Source organism: Anoplopoma fimbria, chromosome 17, assembly GCF_027596085.1.
Source record: "Anoplopoma fimbria isolate UVic2021 breed Golden Eagle Sablefish chromosome 17, Afim_UVic_2022, whole genome shotgun sequence".
Taxonomy (NCBI): Eukaryota; Metazoa; Chordata; class Actinopteri; order Perciformes; family Anoplopomatidae; genus Anoplopoma; species Anoplopoma fimbria.
The window spans coordinates 5,748,439-5,762,978 of NC_072465.1; the positions used below are offsets into that span (position 1 = coordinate 5,748,439).

A 14,540-nucleotide genomic window follows, 5' to 3' on the forward strand; every position below is an offset into this window, starting at 1 on the left:
GGAGAAAAACAAACGCAGAGGAGTCTTTTAAACCTGTCTGCATTTTACTACCGATGTCAACCGCAATACTACACAATGGCCAGTTGGTGGCGACAAATCCCAAATCGAAGCGTTAAAACACACGAAGAAGAGACGAGACAGGAAAACAGCCCAGGACTGCCGCACTCTCTTCTACTTTCTGTAACCGTGCTGAGAAATGGCGGCGTCCGTGTGCCGAGTCGGGAGCACTGTGGGTCGAGCCCTCGCCAAAGCCCGCAGTGTAAGTACTGATTTGAAGGCTAAGCTTTGAGCAACATGACAGCTCTCGGCTCTCCTGAACCGAGAGCCGAGAGCTGTCCGCAGCACAGAGACGGGAAGAGGTTAGCTACGCGGTTAGCATTGGTGAGCTAGCATTGCATGCAAGGTCACCTGTCAAACAAGGCAGTTCGTCTTGTCAGGACCACTCAATGACACACGTCCATTTTAAAAGGTGTTTTTCAGATCAGCTGGTCGTTGTTTCGGTCTTTCACAAGGTCAGCAGCTGTGACGTTTGTCCCGTGTCCTCACCTGTCCTCACACCGCAGCTAAGCTCCCTGCTAGCAGCGTTAGCATGGTGACTTTGGAAATGCTGATGGTGACAATGTGTTTTATTGTTGAATACGTACTTTTATATCATGTCGACCATTATGTCAACACAAACGAGGTTGAGAACCAACCTGAACAGTAACGTTAGCGTTAGAGGGGTTTACAGTATCTTAGAGTAATCCCAAATCATTGCATAACGGGTTCTTGTGTACATTTGTAATAACGTCACTGTCAATATACATTGTTCTCAGAAAATAATCATACATGTGGAAATGACCGTCTGAAAGGAAAATTGTTTTGGAATGACATCCCATTACGTTACAGTACAATGTGATGGATGATATGTTAAACTAGACAGTTTTAGCTACATGTTTTACATCCGATAAGAATAGGTATAGATATATATACAGATATATAGTTGTATTCTGGCTTTATCTAATTTAAGTCATTGGCAGATAGCAGCAGGTGGCTGTGGTGTCAATGTCAGCTACAGAGTGTTGTCCAGTGCCAAACTTTTCTACCCTTGCTTTGTATATGTACAGATCGGAACAGTCAGACATACAGGCAGCGGACCGAGCCTCTCGGTACTCAATTGCACATTCAGTTTGCTTCTGCACTTTCCCTCTGGCTTTAGTGAGAATACATACCTCAAATCTGTGGTGTGCAGTCCCTGTAAAATGTGTGGTTTTAATAACAGAAGACGTGTAGAAATGTTATGTAGTGCATAGTAATAGACAATCAGGGCACATATGAGATTATTATTATTTTCAGTTGCAGTAATGCATGTTATTCTATTTTTAAAATGACTTGTGTCGCCTCTTGTCGTCTCTTTTCTTCCAGCCCATCATTCTGTCACTGAGGCGCGGCCAGGCCTCTGTCAGCTATGCCCAGAGCCTGCTGGGAGCCCCTGAAACTCGCCTGACTACCCTCGACAATGGTTTGAGGGTCGCATCTGAGGAGACTGGACATGCCACGTGCACTGTAAGAACACAGTAATAGGGGGTCTTTTTAACAACCAATGTACAATGTTGTTTAAGCACTTATAGACATGCCAATTCACTGTCATTGAATACTATGTGTTGTGGTTGATTAATATTTCTCCTTTTTCTTCACATATCTTTTCCCAAATCATAGGTTGGACTGTGGATCAGTGTTGGTAGTCGCTATGAGAGTGAGAAGAACAACGGAGCAGGCTTCTTCCTGGAGCACATGGCTTTCAAGGTAGACATTATTAGACTTCATGACCTTAAAGGTACCCTGTAAAGTTTTCCTGTAAACAAAGAAAAGCAAGGTTTAGATTCACTGTTATTCACTATGACACATTGAGTGTATCCCTTGGGTTTATGATCTGTTCTCTGTTGAATGCATTTCCCTGACCCGCCAGATGGTTTGTCACACAGAACCATCTGAAAAGCAGTAATTGGAAACTGTTTGGAAAAGGACAGGCGCTTTCAAAAAATACTTTGCAGACGTTTGGCTAAACCATCATCGCCTATCATTGTCATACACATAAACCAATTCCGTAACTGCCACTAGTTCCTCACAGGATGCTTATTGATTTGTGCTCTGCCTTACTGAATGCATACGCATTACTTTAAGCCTGATAAAATGGAATTTAGTGTGACATGTATACTAGCTATTCTTGTGTCATCTTGACAATCCAGCTGCTCTGCAAAGTAACCATAGTGCTACTTAAGGTCAAAAACTCCCAAGGTCCCCCATAGAACCGTATATCTATAAAATCTGAATCTGCTTGAGAAATATCTAGGCCTTTCACAATTGTTACAAAATCAATTGAAAGTGATTATTTGAGCTACCCATGACCATTTTGAATAATCATTGGATTCCATAGTAAAGTGTGTTTTAAGGCCAATGTTACAAATGTGGCAACAAATATAATGTGAATTAAATGTGTATCCTTTAGCTGGGTTGGGCTGAGGAAAATAAAGTAACTACCTGAGCACAAGTCCAATGCTAGGGGGAAAAAAGGAAAAAGAAAGCTTGTCCGTCTCGCCCTGACTGTTCTTGGGCTGGTTCTTCTGTTTCTGCTAATATGACAAAATGTTGCCTGCTTTTCGAAGCAAGATGATGACAGAAGTGCCGAAAGCATCTCTCTTGATTGATTTCTTTATATATAGAGTCTCTCCTATAAATGAAGCAGTGTGTTTGACAGCTCCTGGGAAAGTAATGCTGGAGTTGACGCTTCCTATCAGATAATTCAAATAAAAAATGTTTGGATGGAAACATGGTGTTATAATAGTATTGTGCGTCCTTTCAGGAAATTTTCAGTGTGTCGTGCAAGCTTAACAACTGTGGGGTGGGTCAGAGAGTTTGTGACGGTATCTCAGAGCAGATGTGTTTATGATTGGATCAGAGAGGAAGTTAGAGGTTAACAAGTGGTAGTAAATATACAGTGTAATCCTCAAGTGAGAATCATGTTCGGCCTAGCAGGCAAAACAAAGTCTACCCTTTGCCTCCGGACCAGGGTCTGGAAGTCGAAGCAAAACGGTTAACACTGACTTTATGTAACATTGCATATAAGCTTTTGAAGATAAAATCAAACCTCCTTCTACATTAATCTTTTTGAACCACGTTTTTGTTATATTTGGTTGGCCTACAGAACTACTTTAGACTAATCTAGCGAGTAAAAGGTAAAACATTGTCTCAGCAAACTATTTGGAGATTGATAATCCTCCAGCAATCACATAATTTTCGATGATTATCCATTGAAATTAACAGAATTAATTTAGGCCTAGTTGCAAAACCAAACACAACAGCACCCCTGTGTGGCATAAAATGAACAGGAAAGGATGCAGTTCTTTCCCTTAACCTTTCGTTCTCGCCCCCCAGGGAACCAAGAAGCACCCCCAGTCAGCCCTGGAGCAGCAGGTTGAGTCTATGGGTGCTCACCTGAGCGCCTACACCTCGCGGGAGCACACTGCATACTACATGAAGACTCTTGCCAAAGACCTGCCCAAAGGTGAGATGACCTGGTTAAGCAGTAAAGAAAATGGATTGTCACCTAGATTTAACGATCATTTGATTAAAAAAAAACATTCTTGTTTGTAAGATGAAGGCGTTAAGAATCAACCAATAAACATGTTTACATTCCTGATGGATGGAGAACCACAATTACTTTGCCTGATACTACATGGGGCAGTAACTGTGAATCTAAATAGTTTCTCTTATGTGTTTTCTCAGCCGTGGAGCTGCTGTCAGAGGTGGTGCAGAGCTGCTTGCTGAATGAGGCAGATATCGAGCAGCAGAGGGGTGTTGTGCTGCGTGAGCTCGAGGAAGTCGGGGGAAACTTGCAGGAAGTTTGCCTTGACCTGCTGCATGCTACAGCCTTCCAGGGCACTCCTCTGGGGCAGAGTGTGCTAGGACCCTCTAGCAATGCCAGGCAAGAGGAACTGCATGCTCACACACTCACACATTTAAAACTTAGTCACAATCTCAGTATTGCTTTCATTAAAGGGACATTGCTGTCAAAACAGGGCAGTGTTGGGAATCTTAACTGGCCTCATGATTCATTTAGATTTGATTACGATTTACCTGTCAATGATTCGAATGGACAGTTCTCAAGGCATCTTGGTGTATTCATTCATGTATTATTATTTTTTTACTGCACATGGCTACCTTTTCAAGAATTCATACAAGCAGTAAGATAAATCTGAACTACCTTTCTATTTACTTAGTGCTTTCAAAAACCAGACTTGAACAATCTATAATATACACTGCTTATAATATACAGCGTTATGCACAGACTTGGCTTAAGACAGTGCATTTCCTGACTTGCCAGAGAATAAGTGACAACAAAAAGCAGTAAAGACTTCTACTGAGCTGAAATGAAATGACACTAAACTACCTAATATGTTCTGTCCCTGCATCAATGCAGAGTCGCTCACATCCGCATTACGATGCATCTTAGAAATTGAGAAATTTCCACCCCTCTAGTTGTGATGATGCTAATTATCCCTTCAACATGGCGCAACAACAATTTGTCATGATGTAGCGTTTTGCTTTTTTTTTTTCCCAGTATATTTATTCCATAGTCTATCAAATTGTGCAGCATTGTGTAAGCAATACTCGTATGCATTTCTTCCAGGATTCTGACCCGCCATGACCTAGTGGACTACATCAATAGCCACTACAAAGCCCCTCGCATGGTGCTTTCTGCTGCTGGAGGTAGGTCCTTAGTCCTAACACACACTGTGAGGAGGCACTCTGGTAGCTGTGAATTTCTACTTTTCCTGGAATGACTTGGCGTCTATCTGATGTGCTTCCACCACAGGTGTGAACCACGAGGAGCTGGTCAGTTTGGCCAAATCTCACTTCAGCGGAGTGTCTTTCGAGTATGAGGGAGATGCCGTGCCTGTGATGTCACCCTGCCGATTTACAGGCAGTGAGGTGAGATATTTTAAGAATGTTTTGTAGGAATATTTTTCATGCCGCTGACAGACGTGGCCGGAGGCATTATCAGATACTCTGATTGTCCATCCGTACCATTCTATTGAACGAGATATCTGAGGAACACCTGAAGGGAGTTTATTAAATTTGGCACAAACATCCATCTGGACTCAAAGATGAACCAATTAGACTTTGTAGGTCAAAGGTCACTGACATCACGTCCATCCCATTCACGTGAACTTGATATCTCAGAAACACCTTGAGGGAATTTCTTCGAATTTGCCACAAACGTCCACTTGGCCTCTTACAGTTTGAGACTACTTGAGATTAATGTGTTCGATGCAATAGATAGATAGGTTCTGGCTTTTGGAAGAGCATAGAGCATGCATTGGTAGCAATATTTTGTTTATAGTCATGGATAAATAGTTTTTATTTTAATCTGTTTCCAGATCCGTATGCGTGATGATGATTTGCCTCTGGCCCACATTGCCGTGGCTGTGGAGGGGGCCAGTGCTGCCAGCCCAGACATCGTGCCACTCATGGTGGCCAACTCCATCATCGGCAGCTATGACCTCACCTATGGTGGCGGAAAGGTTGGTGAAATATGTTTCTGTACAAGCATGTTTTAGTTTATTTAACTAAGAAAAGACGACAATGATGAAAGTGAAAGCTGCAGGTAATACCTCCTAAAGTTAATTATTCTCATACAGTTGCGTCCCCTTTTAAGCTTTGCCCACTTGAGGTTGTTATTGTTTTGAGTGGCCATTTTATATAATTATTAAAGTATTTTTTTAAACTAATTTGTATGATGTTATATGGTACAACGCTATGATTAGCACATTTGTGGGGGGGCAGAAGTTGTACATGATGTTGTTCCATCATTGCTGCAGTTGGATGGTGACAAAGGGGGGAATGTTATACAGACCTGTAGAAGTTATTAATAAGTTCCGTTTTTATATTCTTATCTTATTATTCTGTTAACATTGTTGCTGTACTACTTTAACATTATACTGCTTTAACTATCATATACTCGGAGCAGTTCAACCTAAATGTATTTCCATAAGTATTATGACCTGCTACCTGATGCTGGTATGATTATAATCTCACTTTGATTGTGAACAGTCGGATATCAACGCCCATTTCTTCTTCTTCTCTCCTGCAGCATCTGAGCAGCCGTCTGGCCCGTCTGGCCGTGGAGGAGAACCTGTGTCACAGCTTCCAGGCCTTCCACTCCTCCTACTGCGACACCGGCCTGCTGGGCATTTACTTTGTGGCCAATAAGCACAAAATTGAAGATATGATGCACTGGTCCCAGAATGCCTGGTCAGTAATGACTCCAGAAAAACACACACACACACACACACACACACACACACACACACACACACACACACACACACACACACACACACACACACACTCGCAGAACACCATAACGTTAATGTTATGTCATTTTACAATTATAGGACAATGTACATATTTCGTCTTATCTTCTCCTCTTTCTGTGCAGGATGAACCTGTGTACCACAGTGACAGAGAGTGATGTAGCCAGAGGCAAGAACGCTCTAAAGGCCAGCCTGGTTGGACAGCTCAATGGTACGTTGCATGTCTGTCTTGCACCTACACAAAAACACAAACAAACTCCTCTGAATCACAAGTCAACACGGCTGTTTTGCCTTTTAGGAACAACACCAATTTGCGATGACATCGGCAGACACGTCCTGAACTATGGGCGCCGTATTCCTCTGGCAGAGTGGGATGCTCGGATCGATGTGAGTTGACACTCTGAACAAGGGCTCTGTCCATTTGTGCTATTTGTACAATAAAGGAAAACAAAGTCTTGTTGTCAGTCCAGGAGAAGAGTTCTGACTTCCCTCCACATGTTTTCTTTCAGGCCGTGACCCCCAGGATGGTGCGAGACGTCTGCTCCAAATATATCTATGATAAATGTCCTGCTGTGGCAGCTGTTGGTGAGTTCTTTGTGTTTTTTTTAGACCTTTTTTAAAAAAAAAATATTTAGCAAGGTCAGGTCCCATCTGTAACGTCTCTCTAAACTGTCCCTCCTGGCTCCCTCCTCCAACAGGTCCTGTCGAGCAGCTACCCGACTACAACAGAATGCGCAGTGCCATGTACTGGCTGAGGTTTTAAGATGTGTACTTGTGTTGCTCCATGTGTTGCTCCGTGTGTACCGCGTTTGCTCCTCATCTTCATCCTCAACCTCACTCCGTTATCCTACCACGATCACTGCGAGAGTGAGCACATGAGGATTGTTGAGTATTACATTTTAGACATCGGTTACCTCTTGATTGTACGGTATGGTACTTCGTATTGACTTGAAGAGAGGAGGGGAGAGAGGGCAGACTTGAATAATAAAATATTAAATAATCATCTACCGGACACACAGAATACACTCTAAATACAACCAGTTTGGAGCAACAGTATATTTATAATTTCTGTAACGTTTGTTTCTGTCCTCTATTGTACATAACAGAAGCTCTCATTCTGACAAAATAAAAAATACTGTAAAAGATTGTGCCAGTGTGTTTTTACATTACACCTTCAGAACCTCTTACGCTTTTTAGTATCATGGTCAACTGCAATAAGTAGAAAGAAGGTCTCAGAAATAACTTAACTGTTTATACAGAGACTATTGCCAGAACTGAAATCCACACATAAAAGGATGCCACTTGTAGGCTTCAGATTTTTAGAGGAAGTACACTAGATAAGATTGCTGCGCTTAATTGATGATCTATTTTGCTGTAGGAATCAAAATATATATATCAAAATATATATATCTTTCATTTGATTTGTCTGTGCCAAACAGTATCACAAAGAGTTATTTGAGAATGTTCTTCAGGACTGAAAAACAGCCACATTCATGGAAAAGAAAATATGTGATCCATCTATGTTTCAAGATCTGCACAGACAGATCTTGAAACATAGATATGACATCCTCTTAGATAAGTGTGTAGTCCTGCGTCATGCAGGATCTGTAATAATGCTATTGGTTTAGCCTACAACCCAGGACATCTCTGTTTGATGCTGGATGACATTTGTGTGACCCATGTTTGTTTATCTGCGGGTAACTGAGACTGTTTGTAATCCTGAAGGCCCCTGAGGGCCCAACTCTCGTAATCAGGCTGCTTTTGTGATATTCATATTCAATTCAATTCAGTTTATTTTGTATAGCCCAGAATCACAAATTACAAATTTGCCTCAGAGGGCTTTACAATCTGTGCACATGCGACATCCTCTGTCCTTCCCTCACATCGGCACAGGAAAAACTCCCCTAAAAAAAAAACCTTTAACAGGGAGAAAAAAGGAAGAAACCTATGGGAGAACGACTCCCAGGATGAGGGCTTATCCTCATTAGTAAAATGAGGATAAGCCCCTTGATGGGCTGGACTGAAGGTGACTCAGGAAACGAGGTAGGCTTGTCTTATTGGTCTCCCTCCCGGGCCTGACAGCCACTTCCTCCTTGTTGTCCTCCAGAGGGCTATCTTTATGATTGCTCCGGTCTAACCTCTTCCCCCCCTTCTCTCTTTGGTCTTAAAATAGAGATTATCTGTACTCATACATTATGTTCCTTTAAAAAGAAACGATGCACATTGTCCAGCATTTACATTTTTCCTTGTCGTGCCAAAACAAGCACATAGCTGGGGTGGCTGTTATTAAACAAAATCAGAGTTGACAACATGAGTAAACGAAGCAACACTGATTATTTGATCTTTTATCAAGCCTATCATTTTAAAATAAAACCCAAATAGCAAATTAGCAGTTCCCATTATTTTACTTCAATTATGATGAAACACATTAATCCAATTTCAAGAAATGCAATCGCTAAACTCGCTAAACTTTAATTGATGACACCAACTTTAGCTGCTGTTACTCCCAACTAAATGCTCCCTGTATAATTGAATCACTGTCACAGTAATGCGGAAGAATTTGGGCCTGCTCTTTCATGTGGAACTCCCATATGAGGAGTTTTTGATGTAGGCTGCTTGTTTTGGATCCTGGAGATTTGTCTGTAGTCTGACTAGTTGATGAGAAAATGTTCTATTGATTTAAACTTTTTTTTGTGAAACCACAAACGGGTATAGAGTGCATGCCCACCATTAATATGTCTTCATGGTATCACACCTTCTCTGTTTGTCTTATGAAAGTCACGATACAGTTAAACTCTCCATTTTGAGGCCTTTGTCCATTGAGCAACGTTTCGAAGATCCTGATGGATCTACTGGGCTTCAGATGAGAAATCACATTTCTTTTTTAAGACAGTGGACTCTTTATCCTGTATTTGAGGAGAGAAAGAAGGCCAGCATATTTTATGGATGATCACCCTGGAATAGCAGGGTGCCTGTTGGTTACAGACACAGTTCAGTTACTGCAGAGTTTGAGTTGTTGTGCCTTGTTAATGACATATCTTGGTGGCTGCCATTCACTTTCCATGCCTACACCACAACCTGACAGTGAGACATGTGAAATTAATCTTAATGTTTATGAAAATCCGTGAGCACATTTGCTTAAAGCAGTCCTAAAACTAGACAGTATTAAAAATCACACAAACTCAGGAACTACAAAGATGATCAGAACAATCTGTAACAGCATGGAAATGTCCCTTCTCAGTAGCAATATTGTTTGTCTTTGCCCTTAAACACAACACATTCCTCCCCTTTATAATGTTGTAATGATGAGGCTTTGGTCACCCAGTCTGCATGGATGATTGACAATACAGAACACTTTAACACCATAATAAGAAAGGCATTGTTTATTGCAGAGTGTTGGTACTTAACTTTTGAACAGAAGTGGTGGGTCTCAGTTGTGCTTTGACTCGGGCAACTCTCCCATTCAATCAAGGCAAACTATTGTGATTATCACTGTGTTATTTTTAGAAAAGAGAAAGACGGCAATGAGTGTAGAGGAAATGAGATGAAATGAGGGGAGGGTGAAGGGGGTGTAAAGATATAAAAGATAAACAGAGAGGGGAAGGGGCAGTGCCACTGAGAAGATAGACGTGGATGAAGACAAAGTCGTGGACGAGCCGGCAGAAGTCCATTTGAACATCCGACTGCGTGTCACAGAGGTCGATCCTCCTGTATTTTTAGAAGAAGAAGCTGGGAATCAGAAGACAGCATTATAGGGTCAAAGACAAGAGATCAATACCAAAGCCCTGCTTTAGACCAGAAGAAGGAGAAGTGCCTTTTTGTCAAGTTACTGACTTTCACAGCTGTGACACTGAGTAAGTATTGATTTGGATTATGACACTGGATAGTACTTACCCAGGTTTGTCTGTAGCCTACTCATTTCAGAACATAATGCATGATTTGGTAGGTAATTGGACAACATGCTGTATTATTTATAGGACAAGTTGACATGATACTAGAGAATATGTAATTCCCTGCAGAAAACTGTATAAACTAAGTACTTTTTCTAACATGCTTTTATGTCATTTTAGAATATTTAAAATCTACCATTTACTGCACACTTGATGGATTATTTATTTCAATTCGTGCATTGACAGGGATTATTAAAATGTTAATCTTACAAAAATGTTCCTGGAATACAAAATGTTAAGGATTTCCTTCCTGCGTTGCATCTTTATTCTAATCTAATAGCCTCCTGTTTTTCATAAATAGCCTCACTTTTCGATTTATGAGGGATTTGCATATGTATTCAGTAAAGAATGAATGTTTTCTGTTTTTACTTCAAATAATTGCAGATAAGAAAATTCCTCATGCATACCATCACTGAGAGAAATATTGCAGTGTCAGAATTGTGAAAATCTAGAGCCACTAGCTGATCTGTTCTTCTCCTCGTCCTTGCAGACAGAGTCCTAACCATGAGAAGTGTGCGTGTGTGTTTCTGCTTGGCTCTGCTGCTGCCTTGGGTCGTCCAGAGCCAGAGGAGCAATCCCGCTCTTGCTAAACTCGATGAAGACATACAGAGGGATGTGCTTGCTATCGACATCCTGAACCGCAGCAGTGTGTTGAACTCATTGCTCCGATCAGAGCGTCACACTGTGCTCCAGCGAGAACGAGCCCCGCGCCCAGCCTCCCAGGTGCCAAAGAGAGCCCAGCAGGGGTCCCGCTTTGCCCTGTCCCTTGATGTTCCCACCAGCATCCTCAGTGTCCTCATAGACCTGGCCAAGAACCAGGACATGAGAACCAAGGCTGCAGCCAATGCAGAACTGATGGCACGAATAGGCAAGAGGAAATAAGAAGCGGGGCCCCTGGGAGCTGTCAGGTGCTAAATGGACGAAATCTCACCTCACAGAGGACTCAACTTCTTACGTTGTGACACTGGCACCTGGTTAGAAACTGTGTTAGTTCAGGTGAAATCAGTCATTACGGTCAGTATCTGTCCTTTAGAGCTTAGGTTTGCTTCACTTTTATACTTGCATTAAATTATTATATGATGTTGTCCCTCCATGGACTGACTCTTGAAACAGAAGTAAATAGAAAGAATGATGTAAAACATAAACAAAAGGACACTGCAAACAATGTCAAACAAAAGTAAGATGAAGCTGGTCTTTTGTCTCAAAGATTATTCACCCATGGGTCAGAAACTGTGATCAGGTTCTGAAATCTGTTTCTTGTGTTTGCATGTGTAATCTTGAATTCAAAGAAAAGGTTGTTCAATTAAATCTAATATGATAATCAAATTGTTCCTCAAGTCTAATTAATTTCACTCACTGCATTGATATCAGGCATGCTTGGTATAATTACAAGCATCAGCAACCCATAAAGCACAAATGAATGGGTCTGAGCCAAATGAGCCTGCGTCACCCACAGCAGGGTCTGATATGTGATAACAGGACAAAGACGTGGGCAGGATATTGACCTCCGAGTGAAGAACAGACCCTTTCTATAGACCTTTGTTCACTGATACTTGATAAATTTGGCAAGCAAGTCGCATCTATTTTTAGTCTGATGCATTATCTGCTCTACATTGCCCTAATATCTGTGGCATGAATCATCTATGCTCCTGCAGTGAGCATGAAATATGAAGCAACAGAGTGAAATAAACTGCTCATCTGATTAACATCTGAGTTTGTTCTGTTTTACGCTGGTCATGACTTTGAATTATTTCTTGTACCACTTCAAGCTGTGGTAGTTAAAGGAAACAAAAATGCAAATATTACAAGAAATGTTTTTAATATGGTGCACTGTTAGTACTAAGGCCACTATGAAGTCACTACTGGGCATCAGAGAAACCCTCAGACCCCTGCAGATATACAAATTTCCCATTTGGTTGTTACCTCAACTGGAATCAATGCACACAAGGTTGTTTATGTTTCCATTAGCATGCTGTAACAATAATCGATTTAAGGATATGGTATTCTCAGGCTTCTTCTACAGAAGTTATCACAGGATATAGAAATTTGGCAATTATAGAAATCATACTGTAAAAATGTAGTAATAACCTAAAGCTTTGTTTTCCACTCTACAGCCTCGTAGTCTGATGTGTAGAAATGCTCTAATGCTGTTGTGTAAATAAAAACAAAACAAAAAACTCCACTCATCATCATAAGGCTCTCTCTCTCTCTCTCTCTCTCTCTCTCTCTGATGAATCATCACAATCTTCATTTATTTTATTCAGTTTGAATTTTAAACTTTATTCACAAATTAGCCTCGACAAGTGAATTTATGCCACAGTTGATGCTCTTGCAGGATAATTACAATATTTTTTTTAACTTGTTTCCAACGGCATTAAATCAAGTAGGCAGTTTGAGGTAGGCATCACACACACACACACACACACACACACACACACACACACACACACACACACACACACACACACACACACACACACACACACACACACACACACACATATATATGCTCAAAGTAGAGTAAACTAGAATGCTTAAAGTAGCGAAAATGTGTTGCTAATAGATAACATCTGTACTTTTACTTCAGTACAAATTGAATAACATTACCAAATTGTGCTACTTTAACTTACCTAGAGATGTTCACCACTCTCCAAAGCAAAGTGACAACAGGGTTCCGACCTAACGGAGTCCAAACGGAGGCGGTTCCTCGTTTGTCCACATGATGTCCTCGTTGTTTCTCTATCATTAGTTTACAGGTTGGCGAAAGACGGCTCCTCACATCGTCAAATATATTCATTACCTCTACTTCTTCACTGAGCAGCCTATTGTTTAAATGTTCCAGAGTGAGCATGCAAACAGAGGGAGAGAAAGGATCCAAAATGGCGCAGACTGTAGAGGTGCATCAGTCTGATCCAGGTGTTATGAATGAGCGATGAGGCAGTGATGGGGTCATGTGGCTGCCCTTAACATCAGGAACACCCGGGGGGGAAATAAGTCTGAATATTTTCATTTTGTTCCACTTGTTTCAAGTTCTCCTTTAATTGGGGTTTACCACACTTTGTTCTATGACATATAAAACCAGCTTTTGCACACATTTAATAGAAACTAGTGCATTTCTATTACTAAAATTAGCATTATGTTATGTTGCTATCGTTGGTATTTTATTCTCCTTATTTGGCCCTCTCTAAGTGGTTGTAAAATGCTATTTTTTCAACCCAAAGTATGTCCATAGTGTAACGACATGATGTTTGTGCACAAAACAAGATCTAAATGCTGCAAATGTCACAGCAAGTGAGGTCTCACCAGGTCACTTCTGATCAGACAACATCCAGACTTCTTTTTCATTAAACCATTTCAGGAACATAACCAGTTAAATGTGGTCTTTTAACGATGGAGAAACACAGTTTTATAGCACCTGTGTCCCTGCTTTTTCCTACTGAAACAGCAGATTTTAAATTGAACCTTGGTAAAATATCTGTCACATAGTTCTCATATCAATCCCTGGGATTTAATTGTTATGGCTAGTGTACAAAGGTGATCTCAGAATACATTCAGCGTTAGGTGTGCACCATCATGTGATAACACTGGAAGGTGTGGACACTTATTACCTCCATAAGCCAACACCTCAATATGTGAGATAACTTTGTTAACATTGAACCATGACCTAATTTGTGAAATGCTCAATAATGGTAATGGTCAATAATGTTACATTACTGTCACATATTCTCCACAACCTCTGGCAGAGTCAAAAGTGTTTGACTTGATGTCAAGAAAGTATTTGAAATCGGATTTATTAGAAAATTGTGTTAGAAATGAGAATTTGACCACAAGCTCTAATTTGACAAATCTACTCTCATCAGGAGCAAGTAAAGCAAAAATATTATGTCAACCAAGACTCCTGGTTTTCTCTAAAGACAAACCTTTTGTTTTGTCTTTAGAGGGTTGATAAACCCAATAATTCAAATAACATTTTCTCACTTACCATAACCACTATTTAGCAATGCAGATAGACGTTTTCTGCCACCACTCCAATACAGTGGAGCTAAATATGATTTACTTTGTTCAATAAGCATTGAAAAATATGATTTGAATGTTTTTAGAAATCTTTCCAATAACAATCTCTGGGTTAATCTGAGTAAATTACAGACCACACTGCATATTTTATTAGGGACAGTTTTCCTCAGTAGGAAGAAGTTCCAATTCACAGATGCTCTGTTAAATGTATCTATGTCTC

General features: G+C 40.7%; 2 protein-coding genes across 2 annotated transcripts; both read left to right on the forward strand.

Moving 5' to 3' along the window:
- The first annotated feature begins 138 nt into the window (after positions 1–138).
- LOC129105710 (cytochrome b-c1 complex subunit 1, mitochondrial) lies at positions 139–7,502 on the forward strand. Its single transcript, XM_054616878.1, has 13 exons — positions 139–259; positions 1,405–1,545; positions 1,699–1,785; positions 3,415–3,544; positions 3,766–3,964; positions 4,670–4,749; positions 4,856–4,971; positions 5,421–5,564; positions 6,134–6,294; positions 6,482–6,567; positions 6,655–6,743; positions 6,866–6,941; positions 7,055–7,502. The coding sequence occupies exons 1-13, from the start codon at positions 197–199 to the stop codon at positions 7,117–7,119; spliced, it is 1,437 nt and encodes a 478-aa protein (XP_054472853.1). The 5' UTR covers positions 139–196; the 3' UTR covers positions 7,120–7,502.
- Positions 7,503–10,002: 2,500 nt separating this feature from the next.
- LOC129106349 (urocortin-3-like) lies at positions 10,003–11,631 on the forward strand. Its single transcript, XM_054617738.1, has 2 exons — positions 10,003–10,210; positions 10,797–11,631. Exon 2 carries the CDS (start codon positions 10,811–10,813, stop codon positions 11,186–11,188), a length of 378 nt encoding a protein of 125 aa, XP_054473713.1. The 5' UTR covers positions 10,003–10,210; positions 10,797–10,810; the 3' UTR covers positions 11,189–11,631.
- Positions 11,632–14,540: the final 2,909 nt, after the last annotated feature.

What these genes read in the sequence shown, in the direction of transcription:
- LOC129105710 (XM_054616878.1), top strand. Translation starts at nt 197, where the DNA reads ATGGCGGCGTCCGTGTGCCGAGTCGGGAGCACTGTGGGTCGAGCCCTC. An exon ending in CCCTCGCCAAAGCCCGCAGT is followed by an intron (nt 260 to 1,404) that starts GTAAGTACTGAT and finishes CTTTTCTTCCAG; the next exon opens with CCCATCATTCTGTCACTGAG. An exon ending in TGCCAAAGACCTGCCCAAAG is followed by an intron (nt 3,545 to 3,765) that starts GTGAGATGACCT and finishes GTGTTTTCTCAG; the next exon opens with CCGTGGAGCTGCTGTCAGAG.
- LOC129106349 (XM_054617738.1), top strand. Translation starts at nt 10,811, where the DNA reads ATGAGAAGTGTGCGTGTGTGTTTCTGCTTGGCTCTGCTGCTGCCTTGG.